The 25,220-nt window shown below is 36.6% G+C and overlaps 1 protein-coding gene across 2 annotated transcripts in view; it reads right to left on the reverse strand.

The window, feature by feature from the left end:
* Positions 1 to 11,521: 11,521 nt before the first annotated feature.
* Positions 11,522 to 25,220, reverse strand: part of ARHGAP42 (Rho GTPase activating protein 42) — a 316,467-nt gene continuing 302,768 nt past the window's right edge. Inside the window, exons 23-25 of one of the 2 annotated variants that reach the window (XM_073904018.1) lie at positions 17,356 to 17,435; positions 16,794 to 16,921; positions 11,522 to 13,002 (exon numbers count right to left, since the gene is read on the reverse strand). In XM_073904018.1, coding sequence (XP_073760119.1) covers positions 16,833 to 16,921; positions 17,356 to 17,435 — 169 coding nt within the window. In that variant the 3' untranslated portion in view covers positions 11,522 to 13,002; positions 16,794 to 16,832. Of the gene's footprint in view, positions 16,922 to 17,355; positions 17,436 to 25,220 lie in introns of both variants that reach the window. The other variant, XM_025893708.2, reaches the window with a different exon arrangement.

Raw genomic sequence — 25,220 nt, forward strand, 5'->3', positions numbered from 1 at the left:
CCCTAAAACCATACATATACTCAGCTGGAGGACACAGCTCTTCTTTACCTGTGAGGATTATACTTGCTGGTGTAAGTAGCCAATCATACCTGCTTTCAAATTAGTCCCTTGGCAGCTTTTGGCCTCATGGAAAGCTACTAGGGCAGCTCTTGAGCTCATAGCCTTTATCTTCTTTCTCCTGAGAAACACTGTTTCCAAGATCTGCAGGTCTGCAGAAACCAAGTTAATTAGTTAACACAAAAATTCAGCTACATGTAACAGAAAAGAGAGATTTTAAACAAAACGGAAATTTCTCTTTCAGTAATAAGCAGATGGTCTATAAGGATGGTAGTTCTGCTCCATGAAATCATGCAGGGACCATGACTTCTGTCTTGTTGCTCCATCAAATCTAGAGAGTGTGCTTATCTGTGCGGTATAAAATCACCCACCTTCCAAGAAGCAGGATGAAGGAATTGGGGAAAGTAAGAGCTTGTCTCCTATCTTTAAGGACCAACAATGAAGTTGTATGCATTTATTTTCTTATTGCATTGATTGAAACTTAGTAACATAGCCACACATAACACCAAAGAAGGCTAGGAAATGTAATCTTTAGTTTCCAACTGTTATTTCCCTAGCTAAAAGTTGAGGTTTCTATTACTGTGAGAGAAAGAAAAACATTACGAACAAGGGGAAACAACCAACAGTCTTTACCATACTCAGCTTTTATAAAGCAGAAGAACTCAGGTATTTCCAGTGCTATGGTCCCATAATTATTATTTCAGTTGTCTATTGCTACATAACAAAACATGCCAAAATCTAGTGGCTCAAAGCGATTTATTATTTACCATAATTTTATGTGTCAGAGTTCGGGGAGGCTCATTCTCCTATCCCACAGAAGTTGTCTGGGATTATACAGAGCTGGCCTCTGGGCTGGGTTAGAAGGTCCAAGATGGTGTCACTCACATGTTTAGTACTTTGGTGCTCCTTTCTGTGCCCTCTTTTTTCCCCTCACATGGCATCAAGTAATTGATTAGACTAATCCAAACTACCTTACAGCATAGTGGCTGGCTTCCCCAAGCTGCCAAAACTGTCAAAGTTAGGCCAAGAGCTGCCATAGCACTTCTACCACATTCTATTAGTTAAGGCAAGTCATAAATCCAGTCTAGATTCAGGAGGAGGATTAATAGCTCCAATTTTTGATTCATGGAGAGGCATGTACAAGGAATTGATAGTGAAGACTGCCACTTCTTGAAGAATACCTACCACACTCATCAATCATAATTCAGAATTTTGATTCTTCCTGCCTTGTCCATCCCCACCCACAGAAAGTAGAGAACAGTTGGTCTTTAAGTAATTCCCTGCTGTTTTCATTGATCAAGTTTTTTTTTAATTCAATTAGCTAACATATAGTACATCATTAGTTTAGATGTACTGTTCAATGATTCATCAGTTGTGTATAACACCCAGGGCTCATCACATCACGTGCCCTCCTTAATGCCCATTATCCAGTTATACCATCTCCCCCCACCTCCCCTTCCACAACCCTCAGTTCGTTTTCCAGAGTCAAGAGTCTCTAGAGAACTCATTAATCGAATCTTATAAATACGAATGAAGTCAACTCTTTTAAAACTTCCGAGAGGCATTTGGTTTGTTTAAGGTAATATTTCTCACCTAAACAGAAATTATAGCTATGTATTTGTTTTTTAACATATATTAGGGAAAAATGGCTAACACGTCTACCACACATTTCATAAATCTTGCTATGACAAGACTAAAAATAAAAAACCTAGTCATTGTTCTCGATTAGAGTTGGTTGTCTTAAGTAAATAATATTAAGGTTATAGTTGGGTGTAGCAAAAATTATATAGGGGATACATGACACCTGAAATTGGGAAACACTGGTTTAGGGAAAAGAGCATGGAAGTTGGTTTGAAAATATTTAGTGCAAGTCTAGTTCTACCAAGTACAATCATTAAACCTCTCTAAGTCTTAATTGCTATACTTGTAATAAAATAAGATGATTATATTTCCTATTTTGCAAAATTTGGAGAATTTTAAAAGTGAATTCATATGAAGTTTAACTTGTAAAATTTAAAACACAATATAAATTTAGGGACTTCTAAATAAAAACTTACCTTCTCTTTCGTAGGCTCGGGTAGGATGAAAATAGGACGTCATCCACTCAGAAAAATAAGAATATCAAATTCCTGAAAGGCATCACATTCCCTGGGGACATTATGCATATCTCAGTAGGCAGGCACTAATCTTCTTGCTTGTCTGCTGTAATGCATTCAGAAAAGTAATAATCACTGCAGCAATAAACATAAGGGAGTAGATGTTCAAAGCCAATTGAGGAGGGGAAAGTTATCTTGGCCAGTTGGGATAATCTTAGTTTCAATTTCACCTTCAGTTCAATATTATTGTTATTCCATTGGGATGTGCCTCTCTTGTTTACTCAACCAACACTCGCACACACACACGCACTCACCTCTTATGTTGGCCCTACTCCTCTCTTCCCTCAAAGCTCAACTAAAATCTCATCATCGGAAACCACAAACTAGGAAATTATACTTAATGTTTTTTTTTAAATTGCTTATTGAACTGAATTTATCGGGAAGCCTCTAAATCAAATTGTCCACCAGAAAGCAAGCTGGAGTCTTAAGGTTTGAATTTAAAGTTAGTTTTGGAAATTAAGAATATTGTGTCTTTTTATACCGTTTATATAAGCTGTTGAAACTATGAAATATCACATTACACATCCTTGAACAAGGTTTTATAGTGGTGCTTATACATTTGCCAAAATTGGATTACTGGAGTCCAGTTACAGGTCTTGTAGCATATGTGTATTTAATTTTGTTTATCAAATTTTGCTAAATATTTTGGATCAAAATGTTGGAGTAATTCACAGATAATTCACAGATAAGAGTTCTCATTTTCCTGCAACCTACACAGAACTAGATGTGATCTCCATAGTTTTGCCAGTCATCTGGGTGGAAAATGGTATCTTATTGTCAGTTTAATCTGCATTTTTTAAAAATAATGAGGCTGAACATCTTTGCAAACGTTTATGTGCATTTCCTCTTCTTTAAATTGCTTCATGGGGTCCCTTGATCCTATTTCCATATTATTTTCCCCCAGTTAATTCATAGGAGTGTTTTGCATATTAAGGATATCATCTCTCTTACAAATATTTTTCCAGTCTAAAAGGCATCTTTCAACTTTATGTTTTTACTGTATAAAATTTAAGAACTTTGTCATTAAGACTGTCCTTTCCTTTGAGATTTTGTGGTTTCTTGCTTTAAGATGGTCTCCCCAACACAAACTCCTGATAGTTCCTCTAATTTTTTTTTATTTGTTAGGATTTTATAAATTCTTCTATAAATCTATTTTGTATAAAATGTGAAGGAGGTCTAATTCTGTTTCCTTCCCTTTTGATAGCCAATTATTAAATTAAACTAACTTAATCATTAAATTTAATCATACATTGTTTCTCCATATGCTTGAATATACTTTTGGGTTTTTTTAACTAAATACTTGCTCAATCCAATGCTAATATTGTAGTGTTTTAATTTCTATAACTTAAAATTGTATTAATAACTTATAGCATAAATACTGCCCTCATTCTTTTCTGTCAAAAATGTCTTGGCCTTTTTTTGAACAGATTTTTTATATGAACCTCAAATCATTTGTCTATTTCTAAGAAGAAGAATAGAAATAGAATCCTAAGTTCCATTAAAATTAGAATTAATATAGGGAATGTTGGCATTTTTAAAGTATTAATTCTTATCATCCTAGAAGATGGGTCTTATGTTAAGTCTTTTCATAAGATGTTGGATTTCCTCATCACATAGGTCCCTTAACTTTCTTGATACATGTATTCTTATGCATTTTATTTTTTTGCTGTCATAAATGTGATTTCTTCTAATTTTTATTGGTTATTACCAAGACAGGGGAAAAGATCTCTTAATTTCTATGATTACTTTATATTCATAACCTTATTAAATTCTCTTATCAATTCCAACAGATTATTTTGTCTGTTTTGTGGTAGAGTGTCTTGGTTTTCTAAGTACATAATCATATTTTCTGAAAATAAAAAAAAATCTTTATCTTTTTATCTGCTTTTATGCAAGAAGTATACCAATTATTTCATTTTATCTTACCAAATTTGCAAAAACTTGCCACATGGTGTTTATCAGTAAGATAGAAATCTTGTCTGTTTTCTAATTAAACAGAAAAAGACTCCAAAATTTTGTTGTTGATCTGAGGTAAACAGTGTTTACAAGTGTGTCAATTACCACTTCAGTTCCAAAGACATTATCCCTGCTTTATGGCACTGGGGGTAGACTTCAAAAACATTTCTCCTTCAGTTGAGAGGAAGAGGGGGGCGCCTGGGTGGCTCAGCCTTAGCCGTTAAGCGTCTGCCTTTGGCTCAGGTCATGATCCCAGGGTCCTGGGATCGAGCCCCACATCGGGCTCCCCGCTCAGCAGGAAGCCTGCTTCTCCTTCTCCCACTCCCCCTGCTTGTGTTCCCTCTCTCGCTGTGTCTCTCTGTGTCAAATAAATAAATAAAATCTTTAAAAAAATAATTGAGAGGAAGAGGGACACTAAGCAGATCATGTAGGGGCAGCCCAGTGGCACTCACCTCTGTGGTCCTTGCTTAGAGCTGGAACCTGCCAGCTAGTTTCTCTGCCACACATTGTCAGTTCTCCAGCCCACACTCACTAGCAACTTTCTAACAACCCATCTGTTGTGTATCCTGTGGTAGCCATACCCTCTAAAATAAGGTCTGTATCTCACCCTCAAGTGGACTCTTCTTAGTTCTTAGTTCCTTTGTACTCTCCCTTTGCCCTACAGGTAGTAGCTGCTTTCACCATGTACTATCTCTGTATTCCTTAGACCTCCATGTCAGGCTCTTTAATAGTCACCTTTCACATTAATTATATTAATTTTAACCTTTTCTACTTACTAGGGGGTTTTCTGTTTTCAGACTGGAAACAGAATGATATACTATGTTTAAGTACGTAAGAAGGACATTGTTACTTACTCCTATTTTAAGAGTTATTTTAGCCTTGGCTGCCAAGCAAAAAACAGACAAAAACAAACAACCCACCCATCCAGGGAGGGGTCTGCAGCAGGTGAGCCTTGACACCAGCAGCAAGAAAGGCTGGGCAAAGCCAAGTTCTGCCACTTTCTGCAGCTTCGCTCACTCTACAACTCCATAGCTTTGGTACTTTACACCACACAATAATTCTTAAGTAGAGCAAAACCTGGTCTGCTCCTGGAGTCCTCAAAGGTCATGGGGGAGAGAATGACAGGGCCCTTTTTTGCTCTACAAGTGCCAGAAGAATTCTTTCTGGCACATGGATCTCCTGAGTTCACGAAGCAGAAAAAAAGCTACCTCCCTAGCTTTTAAGTCACAACCCAGCCCCAGGAAACAGACTGAATGAAGACTGGAGCCTAAATGTTCTGTAACACTCAGTGGCCCCTCCTCTTTATTTTCCCCTGATACCTGTTGTGGTCTCTATGAGCATTCCCTCATCAAATAGGCACAAATCACTGGGCTGGCCTGTGCTTTTAAGCTTCATCTATAATCATTCCTTTCTCAGCCTGATACGGGAAGAGATCAAGCTGGCCCCAAGTTAAACTCCACTCTCGTCTTCCACAGTGGGGACCCTGGGTTCAAACAGACATTCCAGCCGCAACTCTTAGCTACTGTATATGCAGTACTCATTTGGTAGCCTTTGTGTCGGGGAGGAGGTAGGTCAAATGTGGAGTTGAAATATTTTTTAAGAGTTTATTTATTTATTTGAGAGAGAGAATGAGAGAGAGAGAGCACATGAGAGGGGGGAAGGTCAGAGGGAGAAGCAGACTCCCTGCTGAGCAGGGAGCCCGATGAGGGACTCGATCCTGGGACTCATGACCTGAGCCGAAGGCAGTTGCTTAACCAACTGAGCCACCCAGGCGCCCGTGGAGTTGAAATTTTTGAATCATTGTATCTATGGCCCCTTTTCCTGGGGAAAAAATGTGCATATCTATATACAATACATTTACTATACAACCTAGGGAATTCACACCTCCCACCCCCACCATCTATGCCTACCTTTGAAACTCAAGTGAAAGCCCCTGGATTTTATGGGAGGCATTAAGCCATCAATCTCCAAGCCTTGCTTGTCAGTGCCTGCAGTGCTCCCAAAAAGAGGAATAGCTTAGGCCAAGTGAGTCCACATCACCAAATTTACTAACCAATTCCAGCCACTCACTTTGCCCAGTGCTTTTGGCAGCCTTTTTCAGCCTTGGGAACTTTGCTTACTGTCTTTATTGCTGATTCCTTCCTCAGCAACCTACAGACATCTGAGCTCATATGAATCCAATAAATTACTCATTCAAAATGGTCATGTCATGTCACTTTGACCTATCAAATGAGTCATTTCCTTGTCTGGCCTGTTCATTTTTTCTAGTGTTTATGAAACATTGCCTCTCCAGCCCCATTCCTGCAGTGCCAGACACAATATTCATTTGAAATCACCCCTCCATTCCAGTCTTTCTAAGGGTGAATCTGAGTACACCATTCTCCTCCCTAAACCTCATGTCCTCCTCAGATTGGCCTTCATGCAATCAATCCTGTTTTTTACACTTTTTTTTTTTTTAGCTCATCCTATGCTTCCACGATGCCATCAGTGTGCCCGTACAAGCACTCAACTTCGCAGCTACTTAGAACTAGATCTAATCCATCAGTAACTTCATTCAACTTTAAGACTTTAGGTCTTCATTCTCTGTGTTGTTCTATCCTTTAGGGTTTACTTAAGATGTTTCTTTCTGTGTATAAAACCTCCTCTGATCCTCTCTGCCTTCCTTTCCCCTCTAAATTTTGGGGTTATTGTGTGCTCCTTTCACACTTTGTGCCTCTATCACACTTACCTTAATTTATGTCTGTTTCCTTCATTGAGCTATGAACTCAAGAACAAAGACCATGTCTAATTCTCTTCTGAATGCTGAGCAACTAGATTAGTGCGTGGCACTATGTTAGTTGAAAGGATGAAGACATAAAAAAAGAGTAAATACAGCTTATCCCAGCCCTTCCCTATCACCACTCTACTCCTCCCCTCTCCCCAACTCCTCTATTTGCCTCTTCCTCTGTGCAACGTGGAATCCCAATCTATTATCTGGAGCTCCACTCCTTTCAGCTTCTCACCTCAGCCAAAATTTGGCTGGATGATGACATCATCCACCAAGTTACAATCAATTCATACTTGTCTTTCTCTATATTCAACCTATCTTCTTTTTCGTCACTTCTGCCATCTTCTGGGTTCAGAATAGTGCCTTCTCTGCACCCCAATACTTACTCTTTTTAGCATTTCATCATATAACATCTTATTGACTTTTACTTACCTGTTACCCAAATAAACCATGGTTCTCTTGAAAGGAAGGATAATATCTAATTTACTCAAGATTTCCAATGACTTGCACAGGTCTTGGTGCTCGAGAATTGCTTTTTGAGCCTGGTTCAAATACTCATTGAATTTTTCTATTTTCTCTGTGAAATTTTGACAAATGGTCAGTTACCCAGATGCACTTGAACACTCCCTACAATGGAAAGCTGTTTCTTGAGTTCTCTTTTTAGAATACTTGATGATAAAATTATTTTTAAACCTTAATCTCAGTCTTTGTGACTTCTTCCAAGATTCTATCTTAGGCCTTTATAATAATAAGCATGAGTTCTAGTCTTTTTTTGCCCTCAGATATTCCCAAAGGCCTCATTCAAAGTTCTGCTAAACCTGTGCTTTTCAAACTAAACTGTTTATCTAAATCATCTTGCAGTTTTGTTAAAATGCAGATCCTGATTCAGGTTCTGCATTTGTAAACAGCTTTTAAAGTGGTCCAAAGGTCACACTTGGGAGCAGCAACACTTCTGATCTAAAACATTTTTCAGAGGATGGGGTTTCCAGTCTCCTCACCAACTTCATCTTTCTTCTGGATAAGCTTGTTTGCCAAATAACTCTTTCAAGTGTGGTGATACATAAAGTTTTATCATACTTCTTTGGTGTACTAAAAAGGTGGTTCATTGTAAAGAGTACTGAGTTTCAAAGAACGACACCTTGTAGCCCTGCCACCACCAACTATGTGACATTAGGTCAGAGAAACTAACCTTCCAGTCCGTTTTCTTTCCTAAAAAAAAAAAAAAAAGAGAGAGAGAGAGAGAGACACCCAGTGGCTGTGTCTAGTAGTTAGGAGGATCAGAGGATCACGTAACAGTGTAAGGGAGAACAATTGCTTAGTGGCTTTTGACCATACATTTGGGAGCCATGATTTAACTTCTATTGCTACAGTTTAATGTTTCACTGATTCTTTTTGCCATTTACATAAAAAATTTGCAAACTCAACTATAAAACCCCTGAAGTCTTTAAATAGCTATCCAGTAATACCTACTAGGTACAAGGCACTGGGCTAGGTATTTTATACCTATTTTCAGAAATTTTCACACACCAAAAAAAAAAAAAAAAAAAAGCCTTTTCCTTTAACAGTCAAGTATGGTTGAATCTTACTTTTTTGGCTTTTCTGCTCCCTGTGTGCCTATCAGGGAAAATATTTATTAGAGGATATCCTTTTCAGATAAGGTTAGACTTCGGCAAAGTCCAAAGCATAGGAGAAGCTACCCTCCGCACATATTCAAAAAGTTAGTGGTCAGATAACAGCAGAGAGAAGAGTCATGATTCTGCTAGAAAGAGGTTGATATGGCCTCAGTCTCCAACTCTGCAGAAATTTAGACTAAGTCATTTCCATACTTGTTCTGAAAAACCCTAAGTATTCTAGGGAGATGCCAGAGAGGCTGTCAGCCTGGATGGAGGAGGGAAGGCATTCTTTAACACACATGTAAGCACACATTCTAGTAGCTTGGATCATATTTAACATGTTGTTTCAAGTCAGATTTATTTGAAGAAATAATTGTTATTTCAAAAATTTTTGAAAGGCATTTAAACTGTGTATTTGCTAAGGTAAAACTTATGATTCATTCATTCTGTGAAAAATCTTTCTGTAAACAGGCGATTTAGTGAATATTTAAAACCATAATGAGGATTGGGAGATAGGCTGTTATTTTTCTTTCTCCAGCCCAGGCTGACCCTGAGAATCTTTTTCAGTAGACAGGCTTCCAACAATTTGGAGGTAGAATGTTTCAGATAACTAATTTCTATCAACAAGCACAGTCCTGCTGAATGCCATGCTTGACTCATTTACTCTAAACATCCAGAAACAGCATTCACAAGCATTCAATTTTAGTATTTTGGGGATTTGTGTTTCCAAGGGCATCCTATATAAAGAGGTTTCAAATGTTCTCATCTACATTTTTTTTTTTAACAGCTTGAACCATTGTATAAAAAACTTGGGAAAGATTTTGCTTCTAAATTTTTGGCTGTGTGAAATTTTAACACAACTTCTTTGGCTCAAGAAATTCACCTGTTAAGTTTAACATAGCTTATTTTGGGGTTATTTTGTGTTTAATGGTTTAGGAAGTTGAGTTCTTCAACATCATCCTTAAATCATTCAGCTCAATCAACCAAGTTTTTATAGGTCCAGTACTGAGAAGAGCAAATCTGTGTCTAATCCTTAAGAATACATAATACTCGTGTGTGGGGGATATGTTTACTCCACTGATATATACATATGTATGGTGAACCATACATTCACAGGATGTTAAAGAATGAATTCCACTATTCCTGGGCAAGAAGACACAGAAAGAAAACAACCCAAGCCTACAACTGCATTATCTAAATCCTGAAACAGTTTACAATGATTGTTCCTTTGCTAGTGAATTTATTCATTTAATGAAAGGGGTGGGCCGTGGTGTATACCAAGCTGATCTCAACTGCCTTAGACCCAGCAATGAACTAGTGATATATCCTGCTCACAGATCCCAAAATTTAGTGAAGAAAAATGTGAAAGTATTTAAATCTTGAATAAAAGTGACTTAAATTCCAAAAAGGAGATAAGGTGGCCTCAGTTCATGTCACAATCTTGTGGCTGATTTTGTTACTGTTTTCTTTTTTTTCACTCTTAACTAAATTTTATACTTTATTTGGATATCCTCAGTTTTTCCATTGATGTCTTCTTTCCTTTCCAGGATCTACTCCAGGGGTTCACAATGCATTCAGCTGTCTGGTCTCCCAGTTCTCCTTTTATCTGTGACGATTTCTTATTTTTCATTACCTTGACAGTCTGGAGAAGTACTGACTTAGTATCTATCTTGTAGAATGGTCCCCATCTAGATGTGTCTGGTGTTTGTCTTATGATTAGACTGGAGATATGGGTTTGGGGGAAGAAAACCACAGAGTTGACAGGCTTTTCTCATCACATCATATTATGGATTACAAGATAACCACATGCTATCACTGATGATGTTAACTTTTTTCACTTGGTTAGGATAGTATCTGACAGGCTTCTCTGTCAAGTTACAATCGTTTTCCATACTCTTGTTTTTTGGAAATTAGTCACGAAGTCTAACAGCCCATCCTCAACTAAGGAAAAGTTAAACTCTACCACCTAGAGGAAAGAGTAAAAGAATTCCAATTATTTGGAATTCTTCTCTAAAGAATATCTGTCTCTTCCCTATTTTACATGTGTTTATATAAACAAGATTTATTGTCCTTTGTATCAGTATAGATTCATGGATATTTTATAATTTGGGTCATAATCCAATCATCTGATACATTACTTATTTTGTTGCTCAAACCATTCTAGCTTTGGCTATTGGGAGTTAGTTTTTGTTATTTCTAAAATATCAGTTATAATTATAAGGGTTGATTCCTTCCAACCCAACATTCTCAAACAGTAGCAGATCCACAATGATTTCTAATACCTATACTAGCAGCCTTTTCCTGCTTATTCATACTGGAATTTATTCACATTAGTCTTTTTATCTCAACAGTCTTGTGTAATGAATTTGTTGCTTCTCTTCTAATACTGAGGAAAGCTACAATCCAGTTGAGCAAATCAGGTTGTATGCTCAGTGGACCTATTATTAATCTGTCAGGCTTACGTTTTTGCAAGGTAAGTGTTGCACTCCAACAATTCACTTAGCAGCACAAAATAAATACATGATTCTCTTTTTGTCTGATACAGAAAAACAACATTTTAGGTAGAAGTCAAATAGTGACCAAAAGGGTCATAAAACTAATAAAAAACTAAGGGTGTAGTTTTCATGCTGATACTTCTTCCATAGCACATTTGTAAACTTTTGCAAACTTATATTTTCGGGTAAGCCTGAATACCTGTTATATTTGATATTTTGTTTGTGGCTCATCTACTTCTCTCTCTTGTAGACACCTGCATCATTAATAGGTACCAACATTAACATTTTCCTGATCTGTCATAATGCCGCCAATTTCTCAGGAAAAGGTCCAACTGTCAGGAAAAGATTATTAATTCTATGATTTTCCACTCAGCCACACTCAAAATGACCATTCACAGTATTTGAAACTTTGTTTTTTTCTCTATATGAATCCAATACAGTGGTTCTTGAAGTACAAAGACTAAATTAAAATGTGCTTACATGGTTTATTTTTTAAGTAATTTAAAATACAGTGTCAACATACATTAAAGATATGTGGCAATTGAAATTGGAATAACATGAGGTTATTTACATATTTTGTATATGTGTGTATATATACACAAAGTGAAGACAAATACAGAAACACTACAAACAATTCAATATGATAATTTACTGACAATCATTTTCATCATATTTATTAATGTGTCATGTTAATGGCTACAAAAAAATTCCTAGTACTGAAATATAATATCTAAATATTCAATTTTAATATAAACTATAGTACTTCAAATTTTAACAGTATATAAATAGGATTCTGAATTTTTTTTAAAAAAAATCATCTTCCCTGCCAAACTCCCTATTTAGTTGTAAAGGTTTCAGATCTTCCTGAAGTCACAGCTCTCAATGTGATGATATCTGACTTTAAGCATAAATCACGTGCAGGCAGTGTTGTCTGTAAAAAGGTAAATGAAGATGCAAAGCCATATATAAAACTTCTAACATGCTGCCATAGAGAAAACAATGCACACTTTTAATCTAAGAGACTGAATGGATTTAAGGCAAAGTCAGGCTACTCTCAACCCTGGAAGGGTAAAGCCCAAAGGAAACACTGCTGAGAGATGGCAGATGGTACAAAGGGGAGAAAGTGGTCATAATTAGGTGGTGTCAGCACCTTTGGCCCTCACCCCCCTCCATCACTTAAATTCCTAACATAGCCCTATACATGAACATCTTGGATGATGGGTATTTATGTTTGTAATAACTATAAATGACTCCTGCCTTTTGGGATTCCTCAGTAAACACACAGACTCCATTTCTCCCCACAGCACCAAGAAACGTTCTACCTCTGAACCTGGCATCTCTCTTGAGGGCCAGGGAGGGAAGTGATGACCTACTGGGTTCCCTAACTAATACAACAGCTTCTGAACACTGTTCTAGAATATTCAGATTAGTTTTCTGCCAATGACTTACTTCGAGTGCTGTCAACATTCTTATTTGAAATTCCTGATTTAAAACAGTGGATGCAGCTGCCATAAAAAATGAAAAATCTTATTTATTATTGATCTGATCCTTTAAAAGTACATGTCACTTAAAAGCCAGAGGTCATCTAAGATTGCACATTTGAAGCAGAGAGATTTTGGTGACAACAAATGGATACAGTGAATGTATCAACTAAGACCAGTTGATAAATACCTGGCAATAAGTCTGTAGCTCAACAGGAGACAGCGGGACATAGACTATTCAGAAAGGTTAACTTCATTCGTAAAAATCGTTTTGATTTTTGAAGGTAACCAAAAAAGATAGGAACCAAAAGTAAATAGCAATTTTTACCGTAATGGGAAACCTGTAGTCAAGTGCAAAATAACTTCTGGACAATAGTAAATTCTCTTGTTTTTTTCTTTACCAGGAGATATGATTTGGGGTCCTACTCAGTGATGTTATTAGATCATACACAGTTACGGCTGCAAGTTACCAAGGTACTGTAAAAACAAAGAACAAAATCTGACTGTAAATGGTCTTACTGACTTGTAAGTCAATAAGTCAATAAAATATAATTCAAATTGGAGCTCTAAATGCTAATTAAAGCATCCTGAATACATAATTAAGGGGTATACTATAGGTACAGTTGTTTGAAAGAAGGCTCTGAAGGACTCTCCTACACCAGCATCCATAGGAATGATATCCTTCTCATAGCAGAAATAAACGCAGCCCTGAAGAACGAGGCTGGGAGTAATAAGGTGAATGAGGTTATCACCACAGGATTACGGTGCTAAACTTTTTTTCCTTACAACCTAATGGACTTTTTATTTTTTAACCTGGTGTTTTTTTAAAAGGTGTGCTGCAATATGTAAAACCAATTATCATAGAGTAAGAATCAAAGTTATTGTGTATTTTTATTTTTCCTACTTGGGAACTTGGATAGTTTGAGATTATAAAGTACATTTTTTTTTTCTCCACCATCCCTGAAAGAGCTAGCCAAGAAGCCACTGCTGAGAAACTTGGTTGTCCTTGTTCACATTACAAAGCACAGAGAGCCAACACAACTACCAAAACCACTCAAATCAAACAAGAAGAAATGGCACTTCCTCATACTTCATGGACTTCACAGGCATACAAAGATTATTTTACTTTTCAGACATTTACCATAACATAAGAAAAGCCCTTAGTTAACTGATTAGTTTCTATAAACTTGGTAGAGTTATGGCATAACAAAAGAGTCACTTGTTAAATACATAAATGTTTTAGTACTTGATGATATTTTCACATTGTACACAAGATGATTAACTTAGACTTATCAATCTCTTCCTCATACTGATTATACTGTAAGAAGTGTTTAGGGCGTCCACACTGTGCATTCTGAAGGTGTGCATGTGGCAATTCTAACATATCTTCATACTGTCCCTGAAAAGCTAAGTTTCATTATTGAAATGTGGTTACAACTTTTAATATGATCCTGTTTCAATGACCGCCATCACCTTCTTGTGTAATTAATACTCCATGTAATTTAGAGCACATGTCTTGATTTTCTCAATGCTCACAAACACCCTATCTGTAGGAAACTTATTTCTAAGGAAAAGCAGAATTAGTCTGTCTGCAGTATATGGCCATGACTTACTTACACATGTAATCAATATGAAGGAAAAAGGACCATACCCATTAGTCTATAATGTTAAATCTGCAAAAAGTACAATTTGAACAAGCACTTGTACGTGTATTTCAAAAAAGGGACCACAGTAAGTCACGCCACAATAAATGCCGCAGTATGAGAAAGGAGAGCTGGGCTTCACATCCATGTCTTATACAGCAAAACCTTTAATTCCTTACTGATCATCAGTGGAATTAGGTCTCAGACAACTCAGAGGAAGGAACACTCTGGTCTGTGTTAAAATAAAATGAAGGCTGAGATTTCTCTATGCAGCAGCAAGTGAAGTAGAATTCTGAATCTTTCTTTGGAGTCAAGTTGGTCTTTGAAAGAAAATCAATTTGCCATTAAGAAGTTCTAATCTAGTAGGATGCCAGATGATGGCAAGGGTGTTTAAACTGAGAGTGTCATATAACTAAGGGACTGGTACATTGGAAAAACTACCTTCTGTTCCAGCAGAGGGTAGTCAGGGTGTTAGCAATGTTATTATTATTAGTAAGGGCCACCAAGGATCTAGAGACCAAAAAGCTCTAGCAACACCTGATTATAAGTATACAAAGATCAATAGCAGGAGGTAAAAAATAAACATTTATCAGATTTTTTCATTATATTACTAATTTTTACAACATTAAATATTTTTCATTCCTTTATTTCAATGCACTGATACTTATTTCTGGTTGTGACTCTGCCTATGGTTATTCTTTTTAAATTCTAATCTAGTATTCCATTTTTAATTTTAAAAGCATAAATGCTCCAAGACATAGTTGTGTGTATATGTGTGCACACAAAATTTAACCTGTTAACTCTAGAAACATTCATTTAAAGTAGAAGAAATTGAGACTACAGATTATATTATCACATAAAAAGAGTTTTATGCAGTCAATACCTGAGTGTGTCTGTACAGTGGAGAACTCCAAAGTAACAAGTAAAATATCATGGCCCAGTGGACCAGTGCTGTGGTAGGCAATGGTGAGTAACCAGCTTTTTGGAATCTTGAGAAAAAAGGCTCTTTGCCACATGCAGATATTTATAGAAATAACATTTTAGAATAATTGAAACAGAAATAATAGAAATAATGGCTGATGCATGACTAGATGTTGGTGATACATTTAAATTGGTAGTAAATACCTATTCTATGTTCTATAAATTCAGTGAATTCCTAATAAAGGCTGTAAACTGAAAAGAATAAAAGAAAATCATGTACAGATTTTATTCCTGCTAAAGATGATTAAGCAATTTTAAATTCTGTGGCTCAAAATAATTTAAGAATCCTGTATCTTTATGTTTGGTTTCTATTGCAATTAAGCATAGAATTTAAAATGCATAGCTTTTCTACTAGTGTCTTTAAAAAACATCTTATTCATTTGTACAAGAATTTCTCAAAAGCCAAAATTAAAATTAGATAACAATAATATATGTTGACACTTTACAGTGTCACAAGTAGAATTCAGGCTGCATGCCCTAAAACTGCACTTTTTACACTGTTTTCCTATTATTGTAGTTATATTTTGTGATGCCACTAGGAGATGATATATGCATATGACTTATGTTGACGTAGTAAAATTACTTGTTATGTGTTGTTATTTATATGTTAATATAGTAAAATTTCATAAAATCCCCAAATTATAAAGATAGTTTTATACATCCTCTTAACCAGGCATCAGCAAACCAAGACCCATGAGTCAAATCTGGCTTGCCACCAGTTTTGTATGGCTCATCAGCTAAAATATTTCTATTCTTAAATGGATTTTAAGAAGTTAAAGAAGGATGACATGCCAGGACATGTGAGAATTTTGATTTTCAAATTTCAGGGTCCATAAATAAGTTGTATTGGTACTAAGTAAGCCATGTTCATTTGCTTATTCATGGTCTATGGGTGCTTTCTGCTACAATGGCAGGGTTGAGTATTATGGTGAAGACCTTCACGGTCTGCAAAACTCCCAAATATTTACTATCAGGCCTTGACAGAAATAGTTTGCTAATCCCTGCTATGCCCATAGAAGGCATGTGGAATGCTGAATGGAGTGTTTATATTGAGATCAGTGTATGACTTAATTTGATTTCATTTATAGACATCATATACATTATTCCTTTTGAATATCATCATCTACTTGGTAAACAAAAATAAACTTATATTAAAAAAAACTTATTCCTTGAAATGTTTAGGACAAGCAAAACAATCATATATAAAAGAAGTAAATTCTTAAGAAAAAATATAAATGAACAATTTAAATTACATTTTTAAGTAATGATTTCAATGTTCCTCAGAGAATGCCAGACAGTAAAGGACATATCTAAAAATCCTTATAACAAATTTCTAGTTTCCAAATTTCTGGGATATAGTACTTAACACAGTATTTGAGATTCTACAATTGTTATGGAAGAGACAATGTGCAGAGTTACTTATCAGAAAAAATAGGGGAAGAAAGATTTTAAAATAAGAAACCAGTCAAGAGGTAAAAAATAAAAAGAATGGTATGGCAAGCAATTTAAGCATTTTTTTTCTTTTCCATTTATAGGGAGCTACATAGTCTGCTGGTGTAGAAACTTAACAGAAATTTACTTTTCATTTAGTGGGCTGATTCCCATATCTGTGTCAGATAAAATCATAGCACTTATTATTGTTACCATGGATACCATGAAGATACTGCCATCCACTAAACAGTATTAGAAGAAGACAACATAATTTTCTGGAACTAGTCCTGTTTTGCCTTCGTAAGTTGCTTTCAACCATCCTGGTTCCACTGATGGGTACACTGACAAAAAAAAAAAAAAAATGTCATTCAATCAACATTAGCCTCAAATAATTATATACATAAATGGGTAAAAATGCACATCAGATTGCATATATACACTCAACTTGTCAAAACAATGTCACAGCACCTTTAAGGCTGGAAATGTCCTTTGTATTCATGTAACCAATGTCTCCTCCTCCCCAATCCCTCCCATCCTTCCATCTTTCCCACCTTCCCCAACCCTTATTCCCTCTGCCTCTCTTGAAGACACAGGAAGAAACTGGGCTGCAGAGGAATGTGCTGCATTCACTTGTACAGGTTATGAGAGGCAGAGCCTGGACTAGATTCTGACTCTCCTGGCTTCTATTTTAGCTTTTTTTCCCTACACTATCCCTTACTATCCCTTCATCTTCCCCATGATAATGAGCTTAAGTGAAGGGAATGGGTAGACTTACCATTAGAAAATATCGCCCCCTGTGGGAAGGAAAGCTCATGGCTGTGCTCTGCTTTACAAGAGTACATGGCTTTGGCTTGGCTGAAAGAGCAAAAAGGAATTTATGAAATCAACAACATTCAAGTACATTTATACTTTAAATTATTCTTAAAACTGATATTAGTTTTTAGTTGTAATTGGAGTATAATATATCTAAAACACACATGTAAGTGTGTATAAGAGCATCTTCCACAAACTGAATACACTTGTGTAACCAGATCAAGAAATCAAACATTGACAGCACACCAAAAACCTGTCTTGTGTTTCCAGAAAATGTCCCCAAGGGTAATTAACCTGGCTTATAACAGCATAAACTGGTTTTAAAGAATACTATTATATAAGAGTATCCCGGCAAACAGGCCATTTTTACACCTATTTAGATATTCATAGGTACCCTAAAGCTTTTTTCCTACTTTCTTTTCAGACTATCAGAGGTGAGACCCCAAAATTAAAGGCCTACAGAGTATATTAAATAAATTAAGTGGGCATGATACAAGAAACACGATAGGATAAATTGATGATAAATGGCAACCAACAACAGCCTCATTGTCAAGGAGACAATGAGGACAGATGGAGGCTTTGTAAACCAGAGGCTATACCCATCTCCTAAAGTAGGAAACCAACACTCACATGAGAATTCAGACTCAGTGTAACCAGATACTCTTTTTCTTAAGAGAAGCCAGAATTTCAGAGTTTTATATGAGATCTATTTTTAAATATTTGAGCCTATACTAAAAAGCCATCAACTGAGGCTGCTCATCAAGTCACCAGTCAAGTCAGCTTTATTCTTCAACATCCAATTATCTTGGCAACACAATGTGCAAGTTATTCTGACTTCACATACTTCTCACCATCTGTATCACAACCAGAGTCCAAGCTAAAGTCATTTCTGGTGTGGCTCACTAAATGGCTTCCTAGCTTTCTAAATCCTCTAGGCTTCCTATTTTGTCTCCTTACAATCCAGTCTATACAGAGCGGCCAGGGGGCAGCTTGAAAAAGGTTCTGATGATCATGTGATGACCACATTATTTCCCTGAAAACAACCCTTCAACTAGTTTCTAACTCTAGCCTCCACACTATGCATAATCAGGTACCTGTCAGTATCTCCTGATTCTTTCATACCTGCCTCTGCTCACCTACTATACTATAGTCACACTGGCTTGCCTTCACTTCCTCAAACATGCCAAACTCATTCCCACCTCAGGACTATCAGGGCTTTGTCCTGAGATGTTTTCCTTAAGATTTTATTTATTTGACGGGGAGAGAGAGAGAGAGAGAGAGAGAGAGAGAGAGAAAGAGAGAACAAGCAAGGGGAGTGGCAGGCAAAGGGAGAGGGAGAAGCAGGCAGAGAGCCCGACTGGGGGGTGGGAGGGCTCGATCCCAGGACCCCAGGATCACAACCTGAGCTGAAGGCAGACGCTTAACCAACTGAACCACCCAGGAGCCCTGAGATGTTTTCCTCTTGATCTTCACATCGCTATGCGCATCTAGTTTATCTTAAATTTCCTAAGCTTTGCTAATGGTTAGGTGTTCCTGAGCACACACTGTAAAATAGTTGCCTGGGGAACTATCATACTCACCTGTTTTAAGTCTGCATGGTGTTAATATCTGGTATTCTGTTGTTACTATTGATATTTCTATAATCTCCACCCAATTAGAATGTAAACTCCATGAATGATGTTCGATGCTTAGTAACTCAGTATTTGCTGAATCAATGAATGGAAAAAAAGGTAAGACGCTCTGGGCTCTGTTTTCTACATGATGAGTCCTTTTAAAACTAAATGCACCCTGCCTTTCCTCCCTGAGGTCTCAGTACTTTACCTGCAAAAAAGCATCAGCAAGCAGTGTTTGCTATCTATAACTCTCTCAAAGAACAGTGTAACATTATTTCATTTCCCTGTTGGAGCTAGACGCTGGGTCTTATTCCCTACACTTCCAGAATGAGACTAGGTCATGTATACTGGAGTTCCCAAACAGATATCCGAAAATTAGAAAGTTAAAAATTAGAGAAAAATTGTGTTCCTACCCCCAGAGTCTATTTCATGAGGTGAGTCTCAGGCTGTACTTTCAGAAAGTTTGCTAGGACAGCCTGCAGCAGGCAGATTTAGAAATGACTACTGGCCCAATGCAACATGGTCTAAGGAAGAACTGAGGAAGAACAGGTACCCAGAGAAGGACAGGACTCCTACACTAAAGAGCCGTGTGTGTGTGTGTGTGCATGTGCGCACATGAATGCGTGTGCATGGGTGTGTTGGCTGACATGGCGTGGCTGTGGGGGAAGAGGATACTGACAAAGTTATGAAGACTTCTAATAACCAGACCATGGTAATCTTAAATAGACAGAATATTAGTTTTTCCTATAAACCTTCCAGTCAATTATAATCATTTAATCTAATATAATTTGGCATAATTTGATCTGACATAATCTGATGTCTGATGTAATTGAGGGTTCCAGAGTTATTTCTCTAAAAATATGTAGATTTTTCAAAAAAATCAAATCTTCTAACAGCAAAAATTTCCTCTAATATTAAGTCTTACTGCTTTGAATCATTAGGAGATGCATAAGGTAACATTTTTCAGTTATAGAAATCATTAAGATAAAATAACCTTACAATGATATAATTTTTAAAATTATACTCTAAATGCAACTGAATTATTTTTGTTAATATTTCAGACATAATGTTCTCTCTTTAGTATTTTATGGGATTGGGTAGCAAGGGGGAGGCATGTAGAATAATTATATCACTAAATAAATAGATATTGTTAAATGTGTCAAAAATACATAGCACAAAATATTATCTGTCATGATTTTCAATTATTTGTGCATATGACTAGACAGGTATAATTTTCTTCTGCTGAGATCTGTAACTACAGGTGTTAACTCAGCAGAGAGCTTTGATGATTTAATGTAGAAGTCTGTGACAGTGAAGTTTTCTCTCCCGGTGTTAATGCTTCCTCTTTTACTGCCTTGGTATATTGAAGAAGATGTGAAAATAACACTGCTACCTATTGAGTCTCTCTTCAGAAAATCCTAATATCCTTTAAAAAGAATTTTTAAAATCTTGCTTCTTATTGCATGGGAAAGTAAGGTAATGGCACTCAGCATCCTGAAAGTCATTCCTTCCCTTATCATCCAGAGGATGGTCTGTTCACAAGACCCATTCCGAATTCTAAATGCTATTACTGATGAATAGACTTACAAAGGTTTGATAGGGTGAGTGTGCAAAATTCACAATGCTTATCTTAATGTAAGCAACATTTTAAAATGTCATGTAATCAAAAGTGATACAATATTTTCTGGAGAGCCCCTTAAGGATACACACACACACACACACACACACACACACACACACACACACTTTTTGTATGAAGGAAGGAGAGAGGCACACAGATATAGTTAAAAAGGTGCTAAAGTAGTAACATATAGAAAAGCTAAAAACAAAAAAATCACAAAGTCTTCATCAGAAGATTTAATAAATTAACACACCAATCCAATAAAGCACTAGGCAGCAACTACAAATAATAACGTAGAACACATGACATGAAACAGTGCTAGCACATAAGGCAAAAATTTTACAAAAAATTTGTCCTTGCAAGACGCCTAAATTGCCCATGACTCTTTACGATAAATACTGCATTTGCCTTTTGGTCACGGTTTAGAGATTTCTTCCATTAGTCACATGTTCCTTTCTTAGGCTTTTGTCAACAAATACTGGCTGTTTCTGGCTTGGATGTCTGAGTATTGAATGTCTTGATGCTAAAGAACTCCTCATGGGAGCTTGTAGAGTTAGAGCTGCTTATGTCAAAGGCACGTGTATTGCAACTCCATTGAAGATGAAGTGAAAACGTAACAAAGTCTTTTTTTTTTTTTTTTTAGAGAGAGAGAAAATGTCCACATATGTGTGAGCAGGCAGGGGAGGGACAGAGGAAGAGGGAAAGGGAGAAAGAGAATCTCAAGCAGTCTCCATACTCAGCATGGAGCCCAACGAGGGGCTCGATCTCATAACCATGAGATCATGACCTGAGGTGAAATCAAGAGTCTGATGCTTAACCGACTGAACCACCCAGGTGCTCCAGTAACTGAGTCTTTTTAAGTTAAAAATGTGTATTTTATTCAGTTATTCAACAATTTTGTTGAGCCTCTTTCCTGTGTTGGGCACTATGTTGGAATAATACAGTGAATACAACCTTCAGGGTTCCTTTTCTGTGTTTATCACAGAGCAGTGAGTGGTTCACAAAGTATAGTCAAGGGGAACCTGGATGGATGGGGAGGATGGGACCCTGAGAGGACACTGCTCTGATAGCAAATGAAGTGTATATGAGAATCCATTTATTTCCTATTATGCCATATATTAAAGAGGTCTGTAAAAATGTGAAAAAATGTAACTCTTTGTATTAGAAAATATTTTCCATAAAATTTGTTATTTTAATATGTAATGGCCTTTAAAAAATATTTGTTATTGTATTAATGGTGCTTTGGTGGTATTAAAGGAAGAGAGGTGTCAGTTCCTGAGCTCTTAGCCGTCACCATCATTAAGGAATGGAAGCAGATTGCAGCATGGCCACAACGGAGGAGTGGGCTTCCATGTGGCCTGGATGAGTGGTAGATGTGAAACAATTTCTGTTGTCTTAAACACATTAAGAATATGGCTTTTGGAAGAGGTAGGGAGGCTAGACCCTCCTGTGACCTGGGGGTAGGCACATAAACTATTTGCCTCAGTTTCACAGAAAAGGGTGACCCCCAAATGCTGGAGGACTTGTGATTATCAGTGACTTAGGTGATAGGAGTTTGAATTTTGAAAGGAAACAATTATTTCCTTGGTTCATCTTCTATATGTAGAAATGAAGTCCAAGAGAAATTAAAGTTATGGCAAAGTCAGGCTAGAATCTACATCTCATGATTGCTGGTCCAAGACATTTCTGGTGACTATTTGGATATTAGCTGTGAAGTCTCTTAATAACACTGAAAAAAATCACTTCTATTATTGACAATTGTTGACTTAAGTAAGAGTGAATAATCACAATTCTGTCTTGTAACAAAAAGTGTTGCTATTATCACCCTTTAGTTGCATTAGCTTATTCTTTTTCTAATAAATTCATAAATTTAAAAAAATTTCTCAGTTTAAATTTCTAATATAATAAATATAAATAAGATATGACCCACATAAACAAAAGCTCTTTGGGGGTACTCAATGATTTTTTTTATGTGTATAAAGGCTTTTTAGGACCAAAAAGTTTGAGAACCACGGTCATAGATGAGATTAGGTGGTTGTAAACCAAAACGTTAACAGTGGTTATCTTCAGGTAATGAAATCAGAGGTGGTTTTCCCTTCACTTTTTTTAGTTGATTATTCTCTACATTCTCTAAAAGAAGAAAAAGTTGTTATTCTTGAAAATCATGGATTCCTTCTTGTTTCTTAATGTAGCACAGTGATTTATCTGTGTATCTTGCATGTGTCAGTATGCTCTAAACCAGTGACAGCCTTCATAAATCTCAAACTCACTGGACAAGAAGACTTTGTTGAGCTTTGCTTTGGTGCTTTGTAATTATAAACAAAACATTGGTTTGAAATTATGATAACAGAAATATGTGATTGCTTATAATGAGCCAAGCACTCCTAATTCTCTTCATTCTCAAGCACATAATTCTCAATTCAACCCTGAGAAGATATCTCTATAGCTTGCCTAAATTATATTACTTTAAAAGTAGATCTTCATAAAATCTTAAAAAAAAATAAAATCTTAAAAGAAGATCTTCCCTTCTGCCCAAGTATAACTAACATTGAGGTAAAGGCTTTATGGATATCATTTTTCACATGCTTTTATAATGGTAAAACAGAACCTAGTGACATTTGGCTCTTGAAGGCATTTTCCAGATTAAGGAGAACAATTGTAAATAACCAATGTCTGCTTTGGGATATGCTAGATACTATCACATTTTTCTCTATGCGAGTGGTTCTCAAACTTTTTTTTTTTTTTTTTGTACATAAGAATCACTTAGGGAGGTTGTCAAAAATTCATATTCTCCAAATCTCAGTCTCAGATATTCTGGTTTCAGAGTCTGCAGCAATGCAGGAATCTTCACATTAACAAGTCTTACAGGTCAAGCTCCCTTGAAGAGTGGTCCCTCCTACTCCACTGAACCTGATTTCTTAAAGATTTCCAGTGATGCCTTAGAGATTAAAACCACTGTCTTCTAATGATCTCCTTGACACTTTTGCTTCTACCACATTGACCACTATTTCTGATCATTCCTTCACATTCTTCTGTGCTTGAGCTTTAAATCACTTAAACAATTCACCAAAGACCAATGTTGAGCTATTTTTCCCTTTTTACTGAGTAAGTTCCATCACTGAGTATCCTTACCTTTATCTATGCAGTGTAACCACTGTGTAGAACTTTCTCAAATGGCACCAAACTCCATGCTCTGTCCTGGTTCCAGTAGCACATTTTTTTTTTTTAAGATTTTATTTTATTTATTTGACAGAGAGAGAGCACAAGCAGGGGGAGTGGCAGGCAGAGGGAGAGGGAGAAGTAGGCTCCCCGCTGAGTAGAGAGCCTGACGTGGGGCTTGATCCCAGGACCCCAGGATCATGACCTGAGCTGAAGGCAGACACTTAACCAACTGAGCCCTGCAGGTGCCCCCAGTTGCACATTTCTAACTGCCTTTCGTGTTCCTCAGGCTCCTCAAACATTATGGTCAAAATTTTCCTTTCCCCTCCTATGTACTCACAAGCTAAGATCAGAAACTAAATTACCATTCTTTCTGACACTCAGTCTCAAAGACTTGGAATTTTCTTTACCTGTCTTTCATTCCCAAAGTATCAAAGCAGTTGTCAAATCCTGCTCTGATCCATAAAATTCTCCTTATAGTTTTTCATGCTTTTGTTACTGCCCTAATTAAGGCATTTTAAATCTCACCAATTCCATCTTAAATGTTCTTTCCACTTCACAACCTCCTAGAAAAGCCACTTGATCTGTTCAAGTGTGTCCATGATTAGATTACCCCTCTGCCCAATGACTCAGACTCTGCAGTACCTCCTGGAGGTGTTACTTTCCTGTTTTTCAAAGCCATCCACTGAAATCTCCTACTTGGTCTCTTTCCCAAACATGGCTAGTCATCCTACTACCCACTACTGGCTCTATCATTCTTCAAGATCCAATTCAGGGGTAACCCTAAACTCCCTAGAAAGAAAGCAAAATAAGCATTATAGGTTAGTAAGGGAAATGCCCTCAACTTCTACATGTTGTTCACTTGTATTTAATGGTATAAAAGAGTATCAGGTGACTGTTAATAGTTAATGATTAAGTACTATTGATGTTTTAGTTAGAAGCCTGAATATCTTAAGCAAGCACCTTAAATAGTAACAATAAGAGTTACTATTGTAGACCATCTACAGAGAACTTACCAAATACTTCAAGTACATTACAGTATACATTTACAACAATTTGTCATAAGAATTATGACCTTCAATTTTATAGACAGAGAAAATAGATTTCCTAAATACATAACTCCAAGGTTACTATAACTAGGAAGTGGTAGACCAAGAATTTAAACATGGGTCTATCTGACCCTGATGTCGGTTGTGCTCCTGTCTCTTGGTGAAAAGTTCTGACACTGTCAGCACATGGTATGGAGTTGTTGACAAGTAAAGACTCCAACCTTCAGTGCAGAATGAGCTCTAAGTTTATGCTGACAGCCATTAGAAGTTGACTTACAGTATAACCTAAAAGCATATTAAAAATGCATAGGTTGATTGTTGAACATCTGAGTATATGACAGTGTTCTGATTTACTTCATTAAATAGCTTTTCCTAAAGTTTTTAT

This window comes from Callorhinus ursinus, unplaced genomic scaffold (assembly GCF_003265705.2).
Source record: "Callorhinus ursinus isolate GAN/ISIS: 27379988/994484 unplaced genomic scaffold, GSC_fseal_2.0 scaffold19, whole genome shotgun sequence".
NCBI classification, from domain to species: Eukaryota; Metazoa; Chordata; class Mammalia; order Carnivora; family Otariidae; genus Callorhinus; species Callorhinus ursinus.